The sequence below is a fragment of the Battus philenor genome, unplaced genomic scaffold, assembly GCF_028537555.1.
Source record: "Battus philenor isolate CCGP_79_NKW_IND1 unplaced genomic scaffold, ilBatPhil1.0.hap1 SCAF_2, whole genome shotgun sequence".
Taxonomy (NCBI): domain Eukaryota; kingdom Metazoa; phylum Arthropoda; class Insecta; order Lepidoptera; family Papilionidae; genus Battus; species Battus philenor.
The window spans coordinates 10,121,846-10,148,338 of record NW_027181682.1 but is presented as its reverse complement, the minus strand read 5'-3'; the positions used below and the strand labels follow the sequence as shown (position 1 = coordinate 10,148,338).

At 32.8% G+C, this 26,493-nt stretch overlaps 1 protein-coding gene across 2 annotated transcripts in view; it reads right to left on the bottom strand.

The window, feature by feature from the left end:
• Positions 1-1,195: 1,195 nt before the first annotated feature.
• Positions 1,196-26,493, bottom strand: part of CadN (Cadherin-N) — a 340,773-nt gene continuing 315,475 nt past the window's right edge. Inside the window, exons 14-21 of one of the 2 annotated variants that reach the window (XM_068765439.1) lie at positions 21,176-21,291; positions 18,558-18,722; positions 14,095-14,232; positions 10,168-13,964; positions 9,054-9,292; positions 8,113-8,316; positions 4,249-4,476; positions 1,196-3,654 (exon numbers count right to left, since the gene is read on the bottom strand). In XM_068765439.1, coding sequence (XP_068621540.1) covers positions 3,551-3,654; positions 4,249-4,476; positions 8,113-8,316; positions 9,054-9,292; positions 10,168-13,964; positions 14,095-14,232; positions 18,558-18,722; positions 21,176-21,291 — 4,991 coding nt within the window. In that variant the 3' untranslated portion in view covers positions 1,196-3,550. Of the gene's footprint in view, positions 3,655-4,248; positions 4,477-8,112; positions 8,317-9,053; positions 9,293-9,482; positions 9,719-10,167; positions 13,965-14,094; positions 14,233-18,557; positions 18,723-21,175; positions 21,292-26,493 lie in introns of both variants that reach the window. The other variant, XM_068765440.1, reaches the window with a different exon arrangement.

Here is a 26,493-nt window from a genome sequence, read left to right as displayed (position 1 = left end):
TTACTTTTTCACCAACTTTCATGATATTAAGGTGTCTGCCTGTAATTAATTTATGGTTAGCCTATTCTTGAAAGTTTCTTTAAATTTGAAATTAATTTTGTTTTTTTTTTAAATTAAATTACTAGATCGTCAATATATTATTTAAAACTACAAAAATCGATATTACGTAGTTTAAAAGTCACAGAGTAACAAAAAAGTCTTGTATTCAATCGTTTACATGATTTTAACAAATATAAAGAGATTAGTCGTCTTATTTTGTTAGAATTTTGGAGAAATTTTATAATAACTTCACAATAATGTCTATATATCGTATAAAAACTCAAATAACGATAAATATCAAGTCACGATTTTTTATATACAGAAAGAGTATCTCGTCTGGTAGTCTCATTAAAGTTAAATAAATACTTAGGAAAGTTTCAGTAACAAAACCTTCATAGAGAAAACTACAAACTTCAAAGCCATCATCTCAGTTCATTATTTGTGATTATTTATTCTCATATTGAAAACTTTGTGAAACTTATTTCACTAAAACAGAAAAGTTTTTTCACTTTGATATTGCAATGTTTCCATAACTACCATCTTTGCATTATTTTAAATGAGATGGATTGTTATATGTTTATAAATACAAAACTATATGAAAGGAAAGTAATGTCATCACTATTTCAAAACCCAAATGAGTTTACGATTTATCAAGAAAACTGATCATTTTGTCTGTTCCCTAAGTTTACTAAGAAAAATTGACTGACAAATTTTCAGTTAAGTTTTTAGCATCAATATATATATATAGAGATTTCCACCTATGTGCCTTTACGATATCTTTTGAACTATAAGGTTAAGAGACTTAAAATCAAGAAGAAATATTACTATAGCTACATACATGTCTGTGGTAAGAATGGATTTTACGCAAGAAGGATTGAGGGGCGTTAATTAAAACAAAAAAAATATATTTTTTAAAATGTGATTTTACTCCTACTCCTTTACTCCGGACTCCTAGGTAGAAAATTGGCCAGAATATTTTTTACGCATGTTAAAAATACTGAGAATAAATATTATGAAATAACACCGACAAAAGACAGTACAGGCTACGAGAAGCGGGCGGGAGATAACTAGTTTTAAAATAAATGAATTATACGAAACGGCTTAAAACTTAAGATAAATGAAACAATATTTTTTTTTTCACATTTTATTATCCCTTTTATGTAATTGTCAGAGTTGTATAACTTAATAATCACAGTTAAAAAAACAAAACAAAACTATGTAGGTATATAATAATTAATATCTAAAATAAAATTAGGTGCATCGGTGGCGGTCTTTTGCCGCGTTATTTTGTACTGGGATTGTGTGCTCTGCTGTCTGATTTATAGTGTACATAATACATTTACTTCGAATCTTACATCAGCCTAAGAGTTACCGTAATAGTTGTACCGCGCCATGGAAAAGCGTGATGAGGTGGTCGAGGAAAGAAGAGCGTGAATGCCGCCTCCTCGAGAGTTGACGGCGGACTAACAGAACGGAACGGATGATAAACCCCCACCCGTCTCACCGCACGGTTACCTATGGCGCGGTACAGAAGTTTCGGTAGTACTATAAAGATATACTTTGGCGTGGAAAGTATAAACAAGCAAGGAGCGTTGCTTATCTCTGTGCAATAAATACAAATCGCATATACAATTTCTGTACATGAAACGTACATAATTCGAATTTTAAAAAACGGCACATGTAGAGAAGTCAACTTGAAATAATTAACATAATTTGAGTTGAATGCACACGTTTAAATGACATCAGAGCTTACGCGGTATTTAAAGGTAAGGTTCAATAGGAAGTGATGTGAAAAAGACCGAATCGAGAAATTACAGATTTTATCATAAACAGTTCAAAAACTTATAAAATACCATTGTATAAGACTGAAATATAAAATCGGACAAACTCTATCATAATTCGTCTATAATATGTATGATTACTGGCAGTGTAATGATGACGACATCAAAAGAAAGAGTTAGTTGTTAAAAGTAAGTATGTTGATTTGGGCCTAACTATATCTACTTACACGAATAGTAATTAACGAGAATTGCTTTATTATTGATAACTCGAGTATTTATTCGTCTTGAGTGCAAACTAGTGGGTGTCCTTATAATAAGGTATTCAAATTTATATTTACGTAACCGAATTTACAAAAATCTTAGGCTTTCAAACGCATAATAAAAAATCAGTCGTTTTAACACAAATAAGTATACCCTAAAATTTACACAGATCTTAATTCGATGTCGAAGTGAGACAGTTTTTTATTAAACCTTTAATTTATTTAATTATTTTACTATAAATTCTTAAATATAAGTTTTTAAATTAGTGACTTTCTAACGGTTTCAACAACTATCTCACGTCAAAATCGATGGAATAATCTAGCACAACACTCTTAGTAAGTTATTGATATTTTTCTAAGTGCGACTAAATTTATATGTAAGTATATGAATAAATAAAGTGCAAACACTTAATCTACGGTCGTTAGCTGCATTGATAACGCTAAAATTGGCACAGTCCCATTCATATCATTACGTTGCTGTCCTTCGAAGCGATTTTACGCACCCATTCCTCGAAGCACCCAAGTACGTTCACTCGTTCGTTCTTGATATTGTTTAACATTCGTTCTGTCGTACATTCACTTGCACGCTCTTATTCAGCTATTTACGATAGTTGTGATAAATGCCAACACATATTTCTTCACGTATAATGATTATTTAGTCATCTAAGTTTAAGTGTAGACCGTAGTCGTTCCCATATCCACTAATCATAATCTAACACTACACAGAGACATTTGGAGAGGAACACCAGTTACTGTACAATTCATACAATGAAATTTTGATTTGAATGTTACGTTTTATACTTCGCTGAGGGGAGGTTGCTGTAATAGATTTCGTATATACATCCCCTAAACATTTCACAGTTCGAATGAGCATTACTAACTCGCCGTCCGAACGGACTGTTTACACTAATGTTATTAATAATACAAAATATAACGTACTTTTTCTATAGATCAATTGATTTAATGCGGAAGGGCCGTCCATTATAGTGATATCACGTAAAGCTGTGAACTTACAAAATACTCGTATAAATTATTCACATTTATAGCACACTATCTACAAACACCCACGATTCAGATTCACGTCTGGCCCTCCAGCAAAAATTCCCTCTTATTCCAATAACTTCCAATAAAATACTGTTTCATAATATGACTAATTATAATAAAAACTAATATCAAATATTTGGTGAGTTACATTTTCATTTATTTAAAACCTTATAAAAATGACGCAATTAAAATATATAAAACGATTAGATGCTTAAGCTAATTATTTAAATATAAATAAACACAAGGGCTTAGAGTAGACCGTTACAGCAACGTTTCGTGTGTCGAATATAAATAAATTTAGTTAATAAACTGAATAAAGCGGATTACGTTTTTTGCAGCAGTTTAAAAGGCATACTTGATAGTACAGTGGGAGACAATTGACTAAATTCGCGCTATGCAGTGGGCGAATATCTATATTAGGTTCGTTTACAGCTGTTCGTCAAGATCCGGTCCATAGAGATCTGCCAATTTGTCAAATCGCGGCCCCCAAGCTCCCAGATAGTCGTACTCGTGAGTTTCATCATCGGTACCTTAAACAAGACATGCACATTTAAAATTAAAATTTATTTTTCTCACTTTTTATCCTAGAGTTTGAAGAAAGCACATTCTATTCAGTTTTAGTACATGTACATAATATTCTAGTCATTTGAAACCTATAAAATAGATTATTACTTATTTATTGCCTTTGTATGCCAAGTAGAATATCTCTAAGCTTTATACTTTTCACTTATTTTAATAATCACATAATTTCGAATATAAAAAAGTTTCTTGCAATTCGTAAACTTTATTTGCCAGTTCGTTAGGTAGCTTGTTAGGGTGAAACTTTGACGCTTATTCTGACCTACTTTGTTTAAGGACTATGTAACTTATTTATCTGAAACTTGTAAGTGTTTTTATTCAGTTAAATTATATTAAATTATAATACGCAAAGAAAATATTTGTGTTATCGTACGGGACAGGATTACTAATTTAATTTGGTTACAATTATTAATAAACTTTAACAAGTCTGTAGTATTTTGATTATAAAAATATGTACCGTTACCGTACCGACCATTATTATATATACGATACAATGTGCTATATAGGAGATATGAACTAGCGAAAGAAATAATTAATAAGTTTACCAGAGGCCAATGAAGACAATGAGCCAGCAGTGCTACCGCCTCCCTCATAAGCGTAATTGCGCAAGTCGTCGAACGGCGGAGCGTTGGGGTCACTGTCAGCCCGGCGTTTATGCTCCTCGATGAACATACCGACGTTTGTTTCTCCTGGTAAAGGCATGCCCACTCCAGGCGGCACGCCTATCGCCACACCCATCGGACCCACACCGATACCAACGCCCATCAGTGGATCTATTGGAAGAAAACGACAATGTTTTGTTACTGTATTACCTCAGGCCACTATATCAATCCACTATAATCAATCTCAACGCTATGTCGCTTGGTCACTATGCAATTTCCCTGAAGAAGTGTCACATTTACTCGATAAAGTTGAACAATGATATCATTTTTGTTTTATTTTGTATATATTTATATGTTATTATTAGATCAGGGGTGGCTAACTTCTTTAATAGTCTGAGCCTTCATCAAAATTTAAAAGTTTTTAGGAACCGTAAATAAATAAGTATTCAAAAGCTAAGCAAAAATGACTTAAATTTTTTTCTTAAATAATTATTAAAGAATCAAATAATACAGAAAAAAATAAAAAAGACAACTCTGGCACTTTTATCCAGAGCCATTAACAATCCTCCAAAGAGCTGCATGTGAATCGCGAGCCGCAGATTGGCCCCCCTGCATTAGGTCATAACCTACTTTATCTTATTTGTCTGCATAAAATGTTATAAAACGTTTATTCTCCACAATGTAAAGACATTGCGAATGCTCTACACATCTTAAATAAGCAGGTGCATGAGAATTTTTATTATTATACATTATAGATTAACGTTTATAGATTTATTAAAAAACGTGTTAGTAATGAAGTACTTAAAATTAAACCTTTTATTATTTTTAAGAAATCTTGCTAAAGCCCTTTTACAATATATTACGCCCAAGTTAAATTTATGAGTTGAAAATATTAAATTCAAATTTGAAATAGTTTTTTTAAATTGAAATGCTAGTCCTTTCGAGATGAAAAGCGTCACCGCAGTTGACTGATATTAAAGCTGAACACAGTCCTTAATTAAACATGGGGCAGAGCCACATGAAGCTTTTGTAACATCAGTTTCTATTATTAAAACGTAGTACAGAGGCAAACTTTTTTGGGAATTGGTATATTTCATAAAAGTAACAATTTAATTCGTTAGATCTATCACTATGGTTATTTTATTATAATAAATCTAGATGACGGATAGGAGACATATAAGCAATTTATTAATTTAAAATCACCATAATTATGTTAATATTACTATCGAGGTTAAAAGTTTCGCGAGTGGAGATCACATGCTGCCAAAAGTTTGCGTGCAGCGCAATATATCTCTGATAGGAGTCCTATGCCTTCTAATGAGCGTCTATCAGCGGACATGATTATTGTAATAACTAGAAAAAATACTTTTATTTCTAATAGACAGAAAAGAGGTTTGTCAATTTGAACTACTTGCAAACAGTTTTTATACGGCAATCTCTGATGTTTCTAGCGTTAGACTACGAGCCCCTTCATTTAAAACACTAATATATATCACAAGGAACTCGTGCAGTTTGATAAATTGTATATTTTTATAATAAGAGAATTTTAAGACGTACAAAGGCCAGTTTAGTAGTGATTTTTCTTTACCATTTTTGAGTAATCATGATCAATGTAACAAAATTATAAATATCGTTAGGTTTCGAATAGCTCGCAAAGTTTATCAGTTATTTATTAGTTTTATTTATTAGTTTATTATCATGTTATATTATGGTTAATGATCAGTGATACAGAGTAAAATAATCGATTGATGTACAACCCTTTGCCCAATATTTGGTGGGTGCAAAAATATTAATCCACTAATTTTTATTCGAAAATCGCCGTTTGGTTTAGCGGGCAATTGCCGTGCTGCTCCCTGTGCCATAGCATCGCTCCGAACGTTCAGTAAAAGTGTTGATTACGTGCTCGTATTGTTAATTATTTTGACTGATCATTGGTGAGGAGCCGTGCAATCCGATTGTTGTTTCCTTGCCACTGAAAGGAACGAGTCACGCCCATCACGTCACATCGTACCTCGCCGCTGCCTCCGCGTCTGGTCTTCCTTTCTTTACTTTCCAGGGTGACTGTGGTTGAAAAATTAGTAGTTTTTTCTCTCATGAGGCCGGATAAGGATTTTTACCTTATTCATTATACAGTCCGCTAATTTATTAAACGCCAGCGAATACTAGCTGTTTCTCGTACAATTGATAATACAGTAAGCTAGCCAGTAAACATCAGTAAAACAGGACAGTTCGAAAATGAGGTATGACATTAACGCGACTTTTTGCTTTGTTAAAAGGATACTAGAAAATATGACGGATTATTTTATTCATTGCTAGAAACTGTCACATAACTGTTATATTGGAGTTCATGTCGATAAAAAATGTACAACATAATGTTAAATCTTAGCCAGCTGTATGGTGTGACCTTGGTAAAAATAATTTATTTTTCCTTTTTTTTGTTGGATGTGTGAAAGATGTTCGACTTCATACAGTGAAATAGTGACACCTGATATAATAATATTTTAACGGGCGTTATTTGTCGAAATTGTAAATGTATTGGAAGTAGTACTGTGAGATGACATTTTGGGGGCATGGTTCTGATTAGATTATATATTTTAGAATCTTATGATTTTTCAGTTTACATATAACATTTAGAACAATTTGAAGTGAAATATGTTATTTGAGTGAGCACATTATTTACTGAGAGCAATAAGACATTTTGATATTGCATTACTTTCTCAAAATCCAGTAGTAGGTTATAGCGACGTAAACATTTTTGTTGTCTTCTTGTTATTCACGATTCAGTGACATGACGACAAGAGATAAATTATAATAACGCTTGCCTTACATAGCCTACTTTTCTGAAATAAATCATACTTATTCTTAAGTTGCGAAAGAAATGTAGACATTAAAAAAGGCATCAAGAAGAAAAAGTATTTTGCTCAGAGTGCTAATTTATCAAATAGAACATGACGTTTGATAGATAGTATACATCACGTAGCAAGTTGAAATCAATCATATGTTTTCAGAGAAAGAACATTGTGCACCTTGTGCTGATCATTCAAAGAATTAATAAGTTTAATGACTAAAATATATATTATTGTATGAAATTGTATTATTAAGGAATTTTCTGGACTTGTATTAAGACTTATCTATTAGTTTCGAGTATCGAGAATATAAAACAAAGGAGGTTATCCCAAATACTAAAAAAAACCCGTGAATATTCCATGATTAAAAGATAAAAACAGTAGAGTAATTACTATACTTCTGCTACTGTACACAATAAGCAAATAGATAAGAAATAATTATTTGAATAGATTTTTCGAAGGTGACTCCTTTTTCAGAATTATGTTCAAGGTTTCCCTCGGGGGTTTCGCCATAGGCCATTATATTACATATTTCACCGAAGCAGACTGGAAGGGATGCCGTTATTCACTGCACCCCGTTTTGCCGCATGTATTGCTCAAGGCAGGGTATAGCGGTGTCGGTAGTACTACAATACGAGTCGTTACACCTATTCTCTTCGAATAGGCAGGGCCTTGGAAATCACATAGATGAATATTTTGGATTTTGATTACTACCGAGATCACTTGATTGTACCGAGAATTTATAGTTCAACTAAGACTTTATTAGTATCTTTTAATTTTAAGCGTATGTGTTAGTGTATATATAGTACTTAATAAACTAAGTGTTAAATATAACAAGTAAACAATTGCTGCTCAGTCAACAATAAAAAAGGATAAAGTGTTTTAATTGTGTGTAAGATTATAAGTTAATTGATAGCAAAAAGTGTTTTTTTTTTTATAAATATTTGTGCTTAAAACTCACATGGTAATTTAGTAGGAGCATGATCAGGTAAGGGTCCTCCAATCGGTATCTGTAGCGGCGTGATGTCGAACGCCGTCATGTCGTCTTCACCGCCACCTTCATCGTCGTAATTAATGATATTCTCGCGAACATCGTCATCCGGCCCAGGGTACTTGATGTGCGCCTCTCGACGACGATTGTACACGACGAATACTAGTACCAGAACTGCAGAAATAAAAAATACCATTGTTTTCTCAGGTATATAGACATGACACAAATTTGGCTTAAAATATATAAGAAAAAAAATAAGAGAGTATTCCTAGATATATAATATCTAAATATTACTTGTGCAGTTATGTTTCTTGTATCACTTTTTTTTAAAAAAATATTATTATGATGTCCCAAAGTTATATCTCATGAATTCTTTTTATGCTTTAAGCTTAAAAGTTGGTTTAATTAAAAACAACGAAAGTAAATTAAATTTTTGGCGTGCTCTAATAGCAGTCACCCGTTTATTGTTCTCCTATTCTATCTTCATATTAAAAAAAAAAACAGCAGAAATAAAAAAATATTTGAAAAAAGTTGTTTTCATTATTTTTTTGACTATGGCACGGAAATTTTTTTTTACAAGGTACATACGATATAGTACATGAGTTAAAAAACGTAAAATTATCTATAAATCTATTAGATCATCATCAGATCATTAAATTATCTTTAGATCTACAATACTCACTATTTATTGTTGAAACTTGAAGAACTATAGTAAATACTCTGTTACCTTCTCAAATGTAAGTAAATAACACTAATACGTAACTAACAAATATAGCAAAATTGTTTTAAAAATGTAAAACATTAGGATAAGGATTTATTACATAGATAAAAAGATTTTAATTTATGCAATAAATCCTTGCAATTCTTCAACACAAAAACGCATGCAAATGGATAATGTGAATGGTGCTCACCTAAAAGCAAAAACAAACAGACAATGATAGCTATAATGAAATCCCTTGAGGGTGTGATGATCCCCGACGCGAGCAACTCCAACTCGCAGTCGTGGCCTGCATACCCGAATGCACAAATGCAGTCGTAACGGCGCGCCGGCTCGCGGTCCATGCAGGTGCCTCCGTTTAAACAAGGCCTTCCCAAGCACTCGTTTACGTTGATACACGTTCCACCAGCACGAGTAGAACCACCAGGACACCTACACATCGCATACTGTACCTTCTGCTTTTCGCCCAATATTCGCGCACTGAGCCCCGTTTGCATGCACTACATAATACGACTAATGTACATAAATATCTATAGGATGATGATGAGAGTGCGAATGTGAGTATGTGATAGATAGCCTAGTACGTAGGATCGCGCGGGAAGCGCGACTACTCTATGCTCACTCATTATAATAAGAAGGCAGACGAGGATGGCGGCCAGGGCACCCATGCTCAGCTTAAGCGTGCGGCCCTCTTGGACGAGCTCGCAGTTCTCGCCCCAGAAACCCTCGGGACAGTGGCAGCGGTAGCCAGGTTCCCGGTTGACACACGAACCGCCGTTGCGGCACGGGAAGTAGAGACACTCGTTCTTGTCTACGCAACCCTTGCCGTCCGGCGACAAAACCAAACCCTCACCGCAACTAGACATCATCGCAATATTTTAATATATACACACTATAAGCAAGTAATATATTTATAATTATGTTAGTAAATATTAAAATATATTTTTATATTAAGCATATGAAGCACGATCATTTCATTTATTAGTAATATTTATTGTTAATAACTTAAAATACACAATATTAAATAAAGTAACCCAGTGCGCGATGAAAGGAAATTTGAAAAAATATTATTATACATGATAAATTAAAAAAAAAATTTCAAAATTTGTAGTTCTTTCTGGGGTAAGTATTGCTAAAAACTTAAGTATTTTTAAAATAAACAATGAAAAATAACTTACATAACGTGTTAAAAAGTAACATACAAATTCTTAGCAAACGTTTAAAGTTGTTCAAATATAAAATGATATTTTAACAATATAATTTTTCATAACATTTTATGTATATGTAAAGCAATAAAGAATACTCACGTGCATTCATATTCATTCCATAAATCAACGCATACGAAAGGTTCTGTGCAGTGAACATTAATGCAGGGGCTATTAGACGGACAATTACGGTCCAAATTCCTTGCCATAGTGGCTTGTCCCCATTGAGTTCCATTCATAGCAGGTGGCAAAGGCAAATGCTTGCCTTCTAATCGAATATCATCAAGACATCCTTTCTGAAAATCTGCATATACTTCAAATGTACGGACTCCAGTATATTCTGCTTTTCCCCCCGCATAAACACCCTCTTGTTTATCAACTAACAACCACTGATGACCTTCAAACGTAAAAGATTCGTTATAACGCCTTCCTTCGCCGCCGTCAATTTCTAGCGTAGCGGCGCTACCATATCGACTAACGCGTGCTATATGCCATTGTCCGTCATCAACGGCAACTGAGTTAAGCCAAACATCACGTTCTTCAGTGCGTAATGAATTAAGGTTATAACGGAAATGTAATCTAGCATCTTTTACTTCGAGAATACCATATTCTCTATTATGTTGATCGCTAACTCTAAAGAGTTCTCCGTGTGGTTCACGTGTTCTAAAACGTAGCTGTATTTGGGTACTAAATCTGTCTGGTTCAAAGCTCAAAGCAAATTTAACATAACTTTGAGGGCGAAAACTAGTTGGTGTCGTAGGTAGATTACACGATGGTCCAGTCCAACCAGGTTGACATTGACAGCGAGCTTCGGAAAAGCTACCAACGCAGTTACCGTGTTCCCAACATCTGGAGGTCGTGTCCGCTTGATTACAGATTTCTTCCGTTTGAGGACATCCGGCAACGGAATTTCTAGACAACCCCGGATGAGCTAAATCATATAGTTTGCTGTTATGAATTAAATTTCGAATGCAACCGTCAAAGCCTTTACCAATAGGCATAAATTGCCAATGATAATGTGTAGGATCAAAATGATCAATGTATAACCCACCAATTTGAAGTGGTGCATTAACATTTAAGTATTCGTTAAAAGGTGGAATAGTCCCAGACGCTTGACAAGAAGAATCATCAAATTCAGGGGGTGTTCCGTCTTCCATTTCTTGTATATCAGCAGATTTACAATAGTCGACTACCATTCTGACGTTTTCAGTGTCCCAGAAGATATCAATGCGGTGCCATTCACCGTCATCCAAAGATTTTTTTGTTTTTACTCTCAATTCTAAGGTGCCAGAACCAAAGTCAATGAGTAAGCGTGGATTACCTCTATCGAGTTCTACAGATATAAAATCTGATACCATTATCTCTTCCGGTTCGGGTGGTACTATAGGTCCGTTATAGAGTAAAACTCCTTCTGACTTTCTTGTTACAAATTCAAAGCTCAAATGAGAATGGTCGCACATTTCTAATGAAGGATACCATGCCCAACCTGTGCCCCTGAAGCTTCTTGACGTTTGTTGACATCTGGGGCCTGTGTATCCGGGCGGACATGAGCATGTTAAACCGTACTTTCCTTCGATACACCTTCCTCCATTATAACATGGTGAATTGCGACATGTTTCAGCTTGTGTAAAGTTCCTAGCCCCACAAGTACATTCAGCAATTACATCAACCCGAACGCCAACAAGCGCAGTTTTGTTTGCGTTTACCATGTATGGAAGGTTGCTTATATCTAATACGTTAGTGCAAGATCCTTCACACATTTGATTTTCATAAATACATTCGTCTATACCCACCATAGTAATATTAATTCCTACAGATTTTTCAATTTCTTCTCGATGCATTAATACGATGCCGTTTAATCTAATTGGTTTGTAAAAATGTGCACCATGTGCCGCAAACCGAATATCAGTAACAGGGGGATGTTTTTTCCTCAGTTGGACACTAAAGATATCGATATTATCTCTTTCTGTATTAAGTAAATCAGCCAATTTGTCCTTGAAAATATCTAGTTTACTTCGGGAGACACTTAGTGTTTTGTAATTCCAAACACGAATAAAATCTTCATCTGATATACCCGATATTCGAATTGATCCTGAATTCATTATAGCTTCATGTGTTATTTCTTTCACATACACAGTAACATTAGCAGGGACATCGGTCTGTGTATGTTTCCTGTCGTAAACTTTAAATTTTAGGTGATATCTGCCTTCTCGCGTTTTATGCTTCATTTGAATCATACCAGTTTCTTCATTTAATGTAAAGTTAGGGTGTTCAGAACTTTCCCAATAAAACTTTTTGTCCGGTAAATCCCAGTCATCTAAATCATAAACGTAAACTCTGCCGATTTCAGTATCAGGTGCTTGGCCTTGGTAATTATAAACTAAAATTTCTTTAGAACCTGGTTGCATTTTATTGTCATTTACGTCACCAATAACTACAGTTAGAGTACTAGTGCCGGTCATAGCCGGGTTACCGTGATCTTTGATAATGATAGGAATAAGATATTCTTTTTGCTGTTCCCTGTCAAAAGATCTTAAAGAAGAAACTATAGCCATTCCATCTCCGTTAGCACCTTTTTGATCTTGTTCTACTTTAAATGAAGCCCTTATGATATCATCCGCACCAGGATCAAGTCGAAACTGGAATGGAGGGCCATTACTTTTAGATCTATCATCATCGTCTGTGGCCAAGATTTCCGCAACTTTTTTCGGTGTTATATGTTCTGTTAATACTGGTCGATAATCCTTTAAGAAGGTAGGTGCATTATCATTAATATCTTGCACTATTACGGTTAACGTTGCTGTTGCAGTCCTGGGCGGGACACCGTCGTCAATAGCTAGAATTTTAACTTGATGCCTTGGCGTATCTTCTCTATCTAACGATCTCTGTATACTTACTGTGCCTTCTTGGTTAATAGAAAACTGTCTTTTTCTGTCAGAAGATCTATCAATGGCGTAAGATACTTTACTTTTTCCGCCTTGATCAGGATCAGTTGCTTTAAAGGTTTCAAGACTTTTACCTACTTCGGCATTTTCATATACTGATACCTCTATATTTGCTCGTTCGAATTGCGGTTTATTGTCATTGATATCTCTAAGTTTTACAACAACCCAAGAATAAGCTACATGATATTTATCATTATCGTTGTCTTCACCTTTGTCGTTTACTTGAATTCTAAATCTAAAACCATTGCTTTGTAATTGATCTTCATAATCCAAAGGTTGAACTATTTTTAAGGACCCAGTACCGTCATTATTTCTAACCATTGTAAATTTATCAGCGCCGTATCCACTGTTTTCAATAACTTTATACTGAAATTTGTTAGTTTCGTCTTCATCGTGAACTGTTACAGTAAGAATAGGCATTTCCGGTAAATTTGTACCATCAGTTTCATCAACTTCTGTAAACCATTCGTCTTTAGTGAATTGCGGAGGCATATCATTTATATCTTTGACTCGAATGGAGGCTGTACCTGTCCCTTTAAGTCCTCCTCCATCGGAAGCTACGATTTGTATCGAATAATCTGGAGTTCTTTCACGATCTAAGCAACATACTGCTGTTTTTATGACACCGGTTTCCGGTTCGATTTCAAAGATTGGCGAACCAGTTTCTTCTTCTATTACATTTTTTTCTATAGAGTACCACAATTTAGCATTGTTACTTTCTGCTGGGTCGTCGTAGTCTAAGGCAGTCATAGTCATTACAACCATGCCCGCGGTGCCGTTTTCTGTAACATTTCCAAAGTAAACTCCTTGTGGGAAAATCGGTGCATTATCGTTTATATCTTTAAGATTAACTTGAACGTCCGCATAGCCGACAAGGCCTTCTCCTCCCTCATCTTGAGCAAATACTGTAAATCTCCATTGAGGCCTTCCGTTCGGTTGATCTCGATCTAAAGGCTGAAAAGTAAGTAAAGCTTATGATTAATTGTCAATTACAGACGGATTGTCAATTGTAGCATAATAATTACTTTGAAATAATCTATAAGTGCTTAATGTTATTTGTTATTTAATATTTTGGTAAACTTACTCGAAGTACGAAAATTTCGCCTGTTGTGCGATTGATGTCGAATTTGCTGTTTGCAGGATTATCAGCATCTATTCCTTGACCGGTTAGGAAATACACAATATTTTGTTGTCTGTCCTTATCGCCATCCGTTGCCGTTACCTATGTTATAATATTGACATTATAATTTAAATTTAATGAGAAATGAGCTATGTAATTAAAAAAATAAGTATAGGTGTAAGTAAACTTGGTCTTTGTTAAGTTTATTAAATAAATCATATTTACGATGAATTCAGGAATTTAATTTGTTTTGAAAAACAATTTATTCCGAATTTATTATATAAACTACCTTGTTATAGATTTGTTATTGATTGGTTTGTGTTATAAAGTTAAAGGCAAGTAATATTTAGAACTAATTTAAACCCCTTTTTTATTATATAGATCACCTATATCTCGTAGGTTCATAGAAAATCCAAGAAATGTTTCTGATATTCACTTTAATGTACAGCCAAATTTCATTTGAAGTTATTTTAGCTATAAATTTTCTTCAGAACTGAATACGAATTAATAGTTTCAGGAAGTAAAGTTTGGATAAGTTATGAATCAACCACCTTTCAGATTGCTTGCGCCTGACAACGGTAAAGTACTTCATAGAAACTAATATGCGAACTTTCTTTGAGAAAATTCAACATCGCCTTACGCTTTTGATAGTTTAAAGATACACAGTTTCTTATAACGTATTTACTAACAGGTGAAACATTCGATTTACAAGTTTAATACGTAAATCTTTAAACGTCTGTGAACCGCTTAAATATAAGGGTATAAGAAATTAAAATTAAAAATCTTGTGAAAAATGCAGAGTATATGGCGACTTTAATTATGTCGGACTGTTTTAGAAGTCAGAAAAATGAAGAGGGTCGCCGTTGGTATAATTACTTGGATCATTTGTAAATCTCGTTCCAATTATAAATATAAAACGCTTGTATCTACAAGCGACTAGGGACGATGGTTTAATTGTCTTAATGAACCTTTCGTGATACTGAGTTCATACAAATTTAAAAATGATCGCAATAAGTAACGAGAAGTGGTAATTTTTGTTGTAAAATTATATTTCTTTTTCTAACTCTACTCTCCAGTACCGGTATAAACATATCCCAGCTTTTTCAATACAGTCCATGCCACATACTCATTTTTCATAAATACTACTTCTGTATAATAGGGTTACTCTACATTATCATTCATGATTCTTTTAAAAATACTTGTAATTTCAATAAAACATCTGTAATCTAAGGAAGTGACAGGATTGTGAAAAATTGATTCATAAATATATTAAAACATTCATTATATTTTAATTCTTCGATTGGAACTATGGTGTTATAGTCAAATAATAATAAATGAAAAGTGAAAGGATTAAATATACTCTCGTAATCTTTAACCTTCCTTGGATGATTTATCACTTTGTCTTCCATTCTAATTAAATTAAGTAAACACAAACAAAGACCAGGTTTCCATAGGTCTACAGAATTGAGTATAAAAGCGCTTTTGAAATTGAAGCACCTACTTATCTTAAACACAGACTAAGATTAAAAAATGTATGAAAAGCAAGCATCTACGAGGGACATGCACAAATAAAGAATACATAAATATAGTATTTTACCTTTTTTTAGTGTAGTCATATAATGTACGTGGCGAAAACACCGCGAAAAAAATTCATGCGCACTGCTTGCACAACATATTACTTTCAACAACTACTTAACCCATATGAATTACTTATTTAAATCTAACACGTGTTTCATGGACCTAAATTTTATAAATAGAAATGTGAATATGTAATAATTTTAAGTCACAAAATATCAGAGTGTACCAATAATAATATTTACTTAAAAATAATGACAAATAAATGGAAATAATAGGAAAATATGAAATTAGTAGAACTTAAAAAATAAATAAAACTCAAATAAAACAAAAACCTGTAAAAGGGGACGAGGAAAGGGCCCGGTTTCTTCTAGTGCTTGGGTAAAGTAAGCGCTGCGCGAGAACCGAGGCGGCATGTCATTGATGTCGAGTACCCGCACCACAACGCGTGTCGAGTTCTCGTTGCGGCCGTCCGACGCGACCAACGTCAGCTCGTACTGCGCACACGCAGGCATTAACATACGCCACTCACATGCAATGTCCTTCTCTCCCACACCCATTATTATTATTGGAGATATTTGATCGTTAATATTGGAGATAGTACAAATGTGAAGATAAAAAATGAATTTCTAATGCTTTTATTTCGGTATTATTGGCTTTAATATAAATAAAACAATGTTTATAACATTACATAAATCTTAGTCAAAAACAAAAAAAAATTACAACGTGATTTCCATTTACTTTTTTATGTTCTTCCTCTAAAGCAGGCTGCACCTTAAGAATAAAAATATCCTGACAATGTTTATGTAAAAATAATTAGCCAATTTCAACTCTGTGTGATCTCTTTTCTATGCAACTTCGGAATTGAAAAACAGAATATAACGATTATTTGTAATTGTGTTATAAAATTGAATTTATATTGTTTACCTTCGAGTAGGTTGTGATTATGTGTAATTATTTTAAAGTCCGTACGTGTACTAAAATAATGATTTTTAGTCGTTTATATTTGACTGTATCTATTAATCTACATATACTGATTAATATTAAAGATGTTTACGTAATTTTGTTTTTTTTTTATGTTATAACTAAATATTGCAGATAGCACTTTTACGCAAAATTTGAAATACGTAAATGATGGTTTTATACGCGTTTATTTAATTATGAAAAGAATTTGTTTATTATATGCCAATCTTTCAGCATATTTATTCCGTTCATTACTTAATATAATCTTTCGAGTATTTTTAATAACGCTCCATCTAGAAATATTACAAAAATGCGCTATGAATATTAATGAAGGTACAAACCATTTTTTTGTAGTTTTGTAATAAATATTGCTCTCATTTCCCATATACGCTACAGTTGAATTATTATTGTTTAAAAACTACGCTCTTGTTATAAAACAAGACTGGAATTTTTCTTTTGTTACGAGGGATATTTAACTTTAAAACAACAAAACAAATAATTACATGATGCTTGTATTTTGTGTTTATAAGCTTAATAAATTGTTGTTGTTGTATGTCAATAACAGTTGGCATTTTGTTCTAGTTTATCGTGATGATAAAAATTTCAATAGAACGACATACTTCATTTTTTTTAAAGTAATAGGGTATGTATCAAAACTGTCGAACCATATTTGACAATATAAAAAATTTTTAACTTAAGTATATTCTGTTTTTAAAATAGGCTTTTTAACAATAAAACCTCTAGACAAGAATGTATTTTAACAAAGATAATAATACTTAAAGGACTCGAAATATACCACTTATTTATACAATGAAGTGATGAACATATATAGATATACAGTAAGGAATATGTGTTATATTCCAGAGCCAGTTTTAGTAAAATAAAAAATGTTACTTTTTATCAGATTAGTAACGTTACTACATGGGCATTTGTTACACTTTAAAATACTATTTAGAAACGTAGTTTGAAATGCAACGTTTCAACGTAGCATTTACTGAAACAAATGCTGGTGTATTGTTATATAGCAGGAATCCGGTGCATTTGTACCTAGACGATCACTTGCATAAGAAAAGACTATTTTCATTTCTTTTATGAATTTCAATCCCTTACAAAGTAATGATGAGAAAAGTTTCATCATTATTGTAATGAAAATACAAAACATCGAGTTGGATTTAAAATAAAAGTTCTTTTAAAAAGTGCGATCCCTGACTGGGAGTAAATAAATGTTGAAATCACTGGGCGATTGTTTAAAGAGCTTTGTCATAAGCGAGCGAGGTATTACACGGCTCAATGAATTTCAGTAGACTCTACTTAAAAACTGTGCGTTGAGTAAGTGCGCGGTAAAGGTTTTTGGTATTCATAAACTTTAAAAGTTTGAGATAATGTTAAAAAATGTTCTATAAGCTGTTACGTAACGTAATTTATTTGTTTTCATCCTTTCATTAAATAACATAAATAATTGTTTCATTTACCTATGGTCGTAGTCACGGTCGTCAACCCTTACACATTCAAAAATATCGTTGAAACATATCGAAATTGATCAGAAAATAATTTATGCGCGCAAACTCGCAACTAAGATAAGTTTAAAAGTAATCAGCGCTTCGTTTTGGAAACAATGTCATAATAGAAAAACAAAAAAAAAAGTAGCGTCGAAAATAATTTGTAGCCGTAATAAATAACAACTGCAAATACACTACATCAGAATAAAAAAGTAATTGCGATAAACGCTAGCAAACACTGGACTAAACAAAAACTACATTCCAACAAACAAGAGCAACTTGTACCATGCAGAGACGAAGAAATCACAACATAAATTTTCAAACTAAATTAAAACTCATGCGAGGTTTCAGTGACAATCGGAAAACATTTTTGCTTATAACTAAGAGGACCTGTAGAACACGTTTTGGAAGATTACGATCCACTTCCTCGGTGATCTGCGTGCGGTAGGTTGGTCTCTCGAAAACTGGAGGGTTGTCATTTACATCCTTCACGTGTATCACTACCGTTGTATAGTTCTCTTTTAGATTGTCCGAGGCAGCCAATTTCAGCTCGTACTGCACCCCAAATATATTTTAGGGAAATAAAATTAACTATGTACATGTCATAGAATAGGTATCGTGTTCGAATTTAAAACTTTCGTAGTATGAAAAATAAAACCGGATATTGTAGAATGCAAACATTCGAAAACATGAAATATTAAAAATACGCAATTTATTTTTGAGAATGACAAAAAGTTGAATTAAAGCGGAATTGGTTATAAATTAGCTTTCACGAGTTTTCATGAGTAATTCCCTTAAGAAAGTTTGTTTTTGTCACGAAAATATAACTTGAAAAACAGGGTTAATCACCGGTTCTGTGAAATTTATTTTAAACAGATATTTAAGAAAATTATATATAATTAAATAATGATTTTAAATAAAGTTATTTAAGTGACAAAGTGATCTTAGTGAGTTATTACTGTTATCCGTCAATGTCAATTTGTAATTTTCTTTGTCGAGGGGGTTGAATTTGTTGCAAAAGTCATTTTAGATATTGAGTTAATAAGTTTGAAATTTACAATTTCGATTTGCATCTGAGTCCGTTTCGATTTCAAGCGTTGTCGTCAGTGACTTAATTTCAAGTGCGACGTCAACTAGATTACACCGGTAACAATCTAACTCGTGATGCGCTATTATAACTAACTATATGACTAGCCTTTACAAGTCTATGGGCTCTTCGTTAATATAGCCAATTTACTTGTGAAACGCTTCGTTTGTTTCGTATTCCAGCGAAATTTAGCATAATGATTACAATTTTAATACTATATAGAACATTTTGTCGCTAAACCTGTCCGAAACACCCCTGTAAAATTATCTCACCTTTAAGTCTTTTGTAATAAAGTATAAGATAATTATTTATTAAACAAATTCAAATAATCGTCATGATCAGACTATTATCGATCTCGTTTATACAAGTAATAATTATTAAATTAAAAACGTACTAAGGGTATGTTACCCTAATATAACTTCAAAGCTATGATTAAATTAAGTTACCTTCAGAAAAAGTTATTTTGTATTTTAAAGAAGTATACTAAAGCTTCGAGAGTAAAACATTCAATGAGAAATAGGAAAGACCGATTTTAATAAAAACCTTTTTTAGATCGTTATTTAAATTTTACTTTACACGAAATTCTTTTGATTAATAATAAGTAAACAAAATATGATCGGAACTAAAACATTGCAATTTATACTAGTACGTTCCACTAAAGTATCCGTGATCTCATAGTTATAGAGCAAAACGGCACAGCGAGCACACTGGTCTGTATAAATGGTTATTAAAGATTAAATAATTTATCTCGCCAAAAGTTCGATGAAACTTTCTCGAGACTAACAAAGAAGAGTCTTATGATAGCTCCGCAGAAGCAGCGAGACGACGCTTGCTTTTAGAGCAAAACTTGCCAGCAGGCAAAGAAATTGAAACACTTTGTTCCCTCAGTTCTGGGTCATCTATTTTAAGTTGACTATTATGTTTCAAAGAGCGATTAATCCTGTTTTAAAATATTTCACCTTTCTTTTTATTGAAATAATTCAAAACTGAATAAACATCGGCGGTTTACATCTATTTTTCTTTTAATGTACACTTCAATAAAATTATTTCACAAATTAAAAACATGTAAAGATTCATTGGTTTCTTAATGCAACTACTAAAGTATTTCATTTATTCTTTATCCACCTTTATTCCTAAAAATTTTTTTTTTAAAATAAATGTTTAATTTAGTAAGTCGTCTTTTTGTATTTTACTTATAACCTAAAAATAACACACAAAATACGATATATACTTCAAATTCGTTTTAAAATATTACCATGAATAAAATTGTAAGTGTAATACAAATAGCACAATTAAAGTTGCAACGAAGTGGGTGCACGAAGTAGGATATATGTCTTCGCCTTGTATGCGGTTCACTATGACGCCCGTTATTTGCGAGTTATTGAATAAAAATAATCGTCTTCATCCTCGTGCTTTTATCACTAAACATTCGTAACAGAATCAAACACACATAATGATACATTTAAGGTTTTAATAAATATCTCGACTTCCATTATGTACATAATAAACACAAGACCTCACAGTATTGAAGGCAAAAGTTTCATTCGTGGAAGCAAAAACGTTTTAATTAGACCTTTACAACTCAAACGACGTTACCTTGACGTTGCTTTTAATTTCTATGTTGAAATGAACTTTTTAAGTTGTTAAAAAGAAGTCTTTCAAAAGCGACATTTTGAAAGTGTGAAATATATTATCTTTATTAAAAGTTACAAATTTTATGTAAACATGCAATTATTTAATAACATGTTCTAAACACAATTTTTATATTTTTTAAAAAAATATTGCATAGAGTGTGTTGAAATTGTGAAATAAATAACATGTAACAGGAAATCAAAATTTTCAGTTGTTTGATTTCAAATTTAAAATCTAGATGCATCAATATTCTCGAGAGCAACAACCGGAAGCATAAACGATAACTTACCCGTTTCCTGGTTTCGTAGTCGAGCGCCCCAGCTACGTATATGGCGCCAGTCATGTTTTTAACAGCAAATGCGCCTCCTATGTTCCCGCTCGTGATCTCGTATCGAATACGCGAGGCTACAAAAAAATAGACATGTATAAAAGTGCCTGTACTCATGGAGACTGCGCTACGGTTATATTTAATGTTAATGTGGAAGTTTTTGAAATGTGTCCCAAGAGCTCAATTGGCATAATTGTTTTCATTGTTCCGTTTTCAGTGTTCAAAAACCTTTGTTTTTGGTGTATAAAGGCAGCGTGATCACGAGGTTTATAAACATCTAATAGTAATAAAGATAAAAAATAAAGGACAAGTAATTTACACCAAGCACGTTAAGCTACGTAAATTAAAAAATAAACTTTTATTTATTTTATTTTATTTAAAAAATATTATAATCCACTAGCTTTTCATTACTATGAACAGCCATGAAAAACTTTCTTTCAATACTACATCAAAACAACGCTTTATTTATCGATTCCAACTCTCCAAAGCTACGAGAAAGTTGCAATGAAAATCGTAAAAAGAGATAGAGCACTCAGTGGCGCGCTTTATAAAGAAAACGAAAAAAAAATATTTGTACGAATACTTTTTTAAACAAATATCTATAATATTAACTAGCAATTGCTTTCAAAGTTATGTTTAAGTACCGAACACAAAATTGGTATGCAAGTTTTGATGAATAAAATATATGCCCAAGTACAAGTTCAAACTTTCGTATGTACCTCAACTTGAGTTTCAAAATGTAGTCCACTGGTCCGCACGTTTAACGTTTATCTTACTTAAATAGTAATTGGAATTCCATTACAAGTAATGGTCAGGGTTTGTAGATAAGACCTTTGCGAATTAAAAGGCGCCGCAACTCGACCATGATCGTTGGAAGATTACTTTCATTTTACCACAGACCGTAATCTCAGAGAGAATTTTTGTTTAAAATGACTTACGCGTAGAAAGTAACATGTTTCTTTATAACATCTTTGTGTTATATTTGCCTTTTACTATGAAAAAATGGAAGTATTTTAATTCATACCGAAATACATGTCTTAAATAGTACTCAGGGTTATCGACATTGGACATCGACGTTCATACTGTGCTTTATGAAAAATATAGAAACAAGTGGCGTCGCATAATGTAAACGAAGATAACTCCGTATCCAGGGGATCATGACTCTCAGCAATGACAACAATGCAAGGAGGAGTAAAGTTAGAATAGCCATAAAAAGATTTACATTTATGATGACATCATGATATTGTATCATACTTTTGCATAACATATTTGAATTCTTTGAAAAACTTACAGTCATAAGGCAACAAAGCAAAAGTTTTGCAGATGCGCAATAAGCTTATTACCGGTAAGGAAGTACTATACACGTATGTACGATTAACAAGGCACTCCGGCGTCGTACACGCAGACCAACGATTTTTAGAACGTTGTTGGTTATGAAAGCATTCCCTATTCTCAAACTAATTGGTTCATTAAGAAAACGCTCATTTACCTCCTGTTTACGTCAGAATTTCATTTCGCTAAACATGGTCACGGTTGCTTTAACTAAAAGCTAACATAGAAATGCTTTTGTTTGTAGGGTAATAGATTTAAAGAGATTTAAGAAGTTGCATTAAGATTTAAATAAAAGAACAGCTATAATAGAGTAAAACGATACCAGCTATGTAATGTTAAGAAGTTTAATTGATAAGTTGGAGTTATAAAAAATACAATTCATTTTATTACATTATTGATTTACATATTGTTAAACAAACATATTTAATTAAACATACTTTGTTCGTTAAAAACTTGCACGTATTCATTTCTATACCATACACAAACTTTGCTGTGCAGTTAGTCACAGAGAGACTTTTTAAACAAAGCTCTTTGTGGCATGCACTCGACGCCGTTCGATTGGAATAAGGGAATAAAGTGTTTTTCAATTTTCGATATTTGAAATTACACTATTGGGAGTGTTACGTTATAACGACGATAGTTCTTTTTGACTGGTTTATTGCAACTGCATTCTAACAAATTTAAGGTTAATCATTTTATTGTTTAATATGCCGATTGATTAGGCACTTTTTATCGATATCACGTACGCCAATACATTTTCAGGAAGATCAATTAGGCTCATCATCATAATCGTCGTCATTGCCGTAAGTATTTATAGTTATTTATAGTTTTTAGTTTATAGTGTTAAGTAATCGCTATCCATGTATCGTGTATTCGCTTGCCTATCCATAGTCTCTATTCTAGAACCCCTGATACCCAGCAGCCATACGTTCTGCTTGTTATGTAAGCCTATTGCTTCCTCAAGTTGCCAAACATCTAAAAAGCTACTATAAAATGATTGTATTTTTCTGTAAAATAAAACTTAATGCGAGATGAACGCAGTGTCGCTTGTTAGCGGAAACAATGAGACAAGACAGGAAACTGTAATAAAACATCAAAACTATTTAGTTATGTACGTTAAAAGTCGTCAACGTATATAAGAAATAATTAGATACGTGCTTAAAAGAATAAAAATAATAACTGTACATTTTATATTTGTGCTTATAAACGATTAGTTTTCTGTTCCAGTTATTTCAAATAGAGCTCTGTTCAATTGTTTTAGACGCGTCTGCCATGCACTCGTTTTACGTGAAAGCGACATGAACTCTTTGAAAGAAGTCTGGCATTGAGTGGGTGCACTCTGTAAATCGGGACAAACTAAATGACCTAGCTAATGGTCGACGACAGGCCTCTTTTGTTATCGTGCCTGCCAATCGCTTGCAGTCGGTATTAAGCATTCTTATCTGTGGTGACTTAAATATATAAAAATGTCTTCTTATTTTATACTTCAATATGAAAACATTCAGATGTGGGATTCCACCTTCCACGCCATTATAATGAAAACATGACTTGAATTCAACATAAAAACATGAACTGGAATTTAAACACAGAAAATTGCTTAGTCTAGATATATGCATTGTTAATTAAAAATACAATAAAAATCACAAGGTTATTATGTCAAACTAAGAATTTCCACTAATTTGATCATTTTTACAAAAATAATAGAAATATTTCATACATTATTTTATATTGAACACGTTGATGAAATAACCATTATTTTTCAAAATCAAAGTTTAGTAAATATCAATGAATGCAAAATAGTTTTTGTACTGTTAATAACTATGTAAGAAGTCGATTTGGAACAAGATATCTCGGCGTCTATTACAAGTGCGTCGGAACTAACGAAATTACTGTACTAAAAAGAAGTAACACTCTGTGTATCAAAGCCACGGTTTAGATTTTAATGTTTCAAAAGCTTGGTTACGGCTGTATCGTTTTAGGCAAAGGGTATCACGTTAATCAAATTAAAATGGCCGCTGGGGCATCAAGGTCTTAAAGCAGAGACCATAGACTGATAAGCGCAGTGCAAGACATCCACCCACAAGATGTAAATGACCTTGTTAATCAAAAGTCAACAGAAGACGCTCAATACAGGCTGCTTTTAGCCGGCCTTAGAAATCTATTGAAGGCCTATGATGAGCAGTGGACGTCTTACGGTTGAAAACTGAAATGACGATGATGTACGTATATTCGCAGTGTTTTATTAATTCCTTAATCATTTTTCATTATCTTTGAACTAGCTAAGTGAAAGATACCGAATGTCAAAGAAATCCTTAAATCTTCACCATAGTTAATTGGTAATTGTGTGAGGGGATAAATGGAAGTAATAAATTTCGTTGCAAGCATGTCAAATATCCGATTTTTCTTTCATTGAACGGAGTATTCAATAATGCAAGAAACGGCGTTGGACCGCGCTGTAAATCACCGACTTGCGTTCTCTTTGGACCGCCACTTCTCAAAGCCCTCCTTCAACCTCAGAATGTAGGTCCCGTTTTAGTGATTCGTTAAAAAAAGATTTATTTTTCGAAAGAATAGAGCTAAATAATGTTACAAAAATTGTCTGTGAAGATCTACCTCCGAAATTAATGTGAATAAAAATTCCGAGTGCTTTTACTCTGGAATTAAACGCTTATTGAACAATTCTAATTTAACTTATAGATACTTAATTTAAGAATAATTCTGTTGCAACCTAATAAGAATCTTGAATAAATTTAATATAATAAGTCACAGTAAAATTTTAATCAAGTTTATAGTTACGAGTACAGGATCTTATCAGATAAATGCAATTTCTTAACAGCAATTTATTAATGAAAATTGACATCTGCCTTTAGATAGTAGATTGATGAAAAATGTAAAAATAGTTGATAACTAACGAATTATTTCTTGAAAAATATATTTCTTACTCGTACTGCAAAATCTGCTAGTAAAATTTAAATTTATACATTTTCTACAAAATGTGAATGTAGACGACACCTCAAATAATGAACTTTATAATATATGTAACTGGGGGTTGATAAAAATAAAGTAAAAAAAAACTGAAACGTGGTTTTCTGGTATATTTTTGAGGACAAGCTCAGAATCAAGGGAGTCATTTAGAGAGCGGAAATTGCAGACAGACGGGCGGACTGCCATATGAGGTAAACTCTACTCAAAGCGAGCCTTCGGTCAAATGTCCCGAAACGGTAGTCGTTCGTTTATTACTCATGTAGGTATGTCGATATTTTTCCGTTTTATGTGTATTGGATTACTTAAGCAGACAACATTGATTCATGTTCTACGAAATGATGATTTTTTTTAAATTGTTTACGGAATATGAGACGAGAATTTACAAGTGCACAATGTATGACAATAACAACATTTCTGTGCGTAAAATATTTTAAAAGAACGAATCAATTATTTCATATTCTTATAAAAAACCAATGACACAAATTAATTTAAACTTATTAAAATTATTTCACATCAAATTACTTCATATTGAATTCGCTTAAGCAAACATGTACGTAATTTAATCTTATACAAATTTATTTGTATGTTAAGCATTTAGATAACCTATTTAGGAATTTTAAACATTAGCATTTTTTGTAACTTTTACACGCAAATAATATTCGTTATGAAGAAGCCAAAATTGCGCTGCAAATTAATGCTTTACGAAAATAAGTTGCATGTTTTTTTTAATAAGGGCGACTTATCCTCAAAACCTCTCTTTAACAAGTCTTACATAAAAAGTTGCAGTATGTGAGTCGGTACTCGCATTTCATTAGCCGGGAAATGAATGCGGAAAACGAGCAACGAGTCGTTTTTTAAACAGAAAAAACATCTCTCGTAAATATAAGCGTCTATTATAATAAGAATGCGAGAGTTGGGTGCGTTCGAAATCTGGATGTCTTCTTAGATAATCTGTAACAATT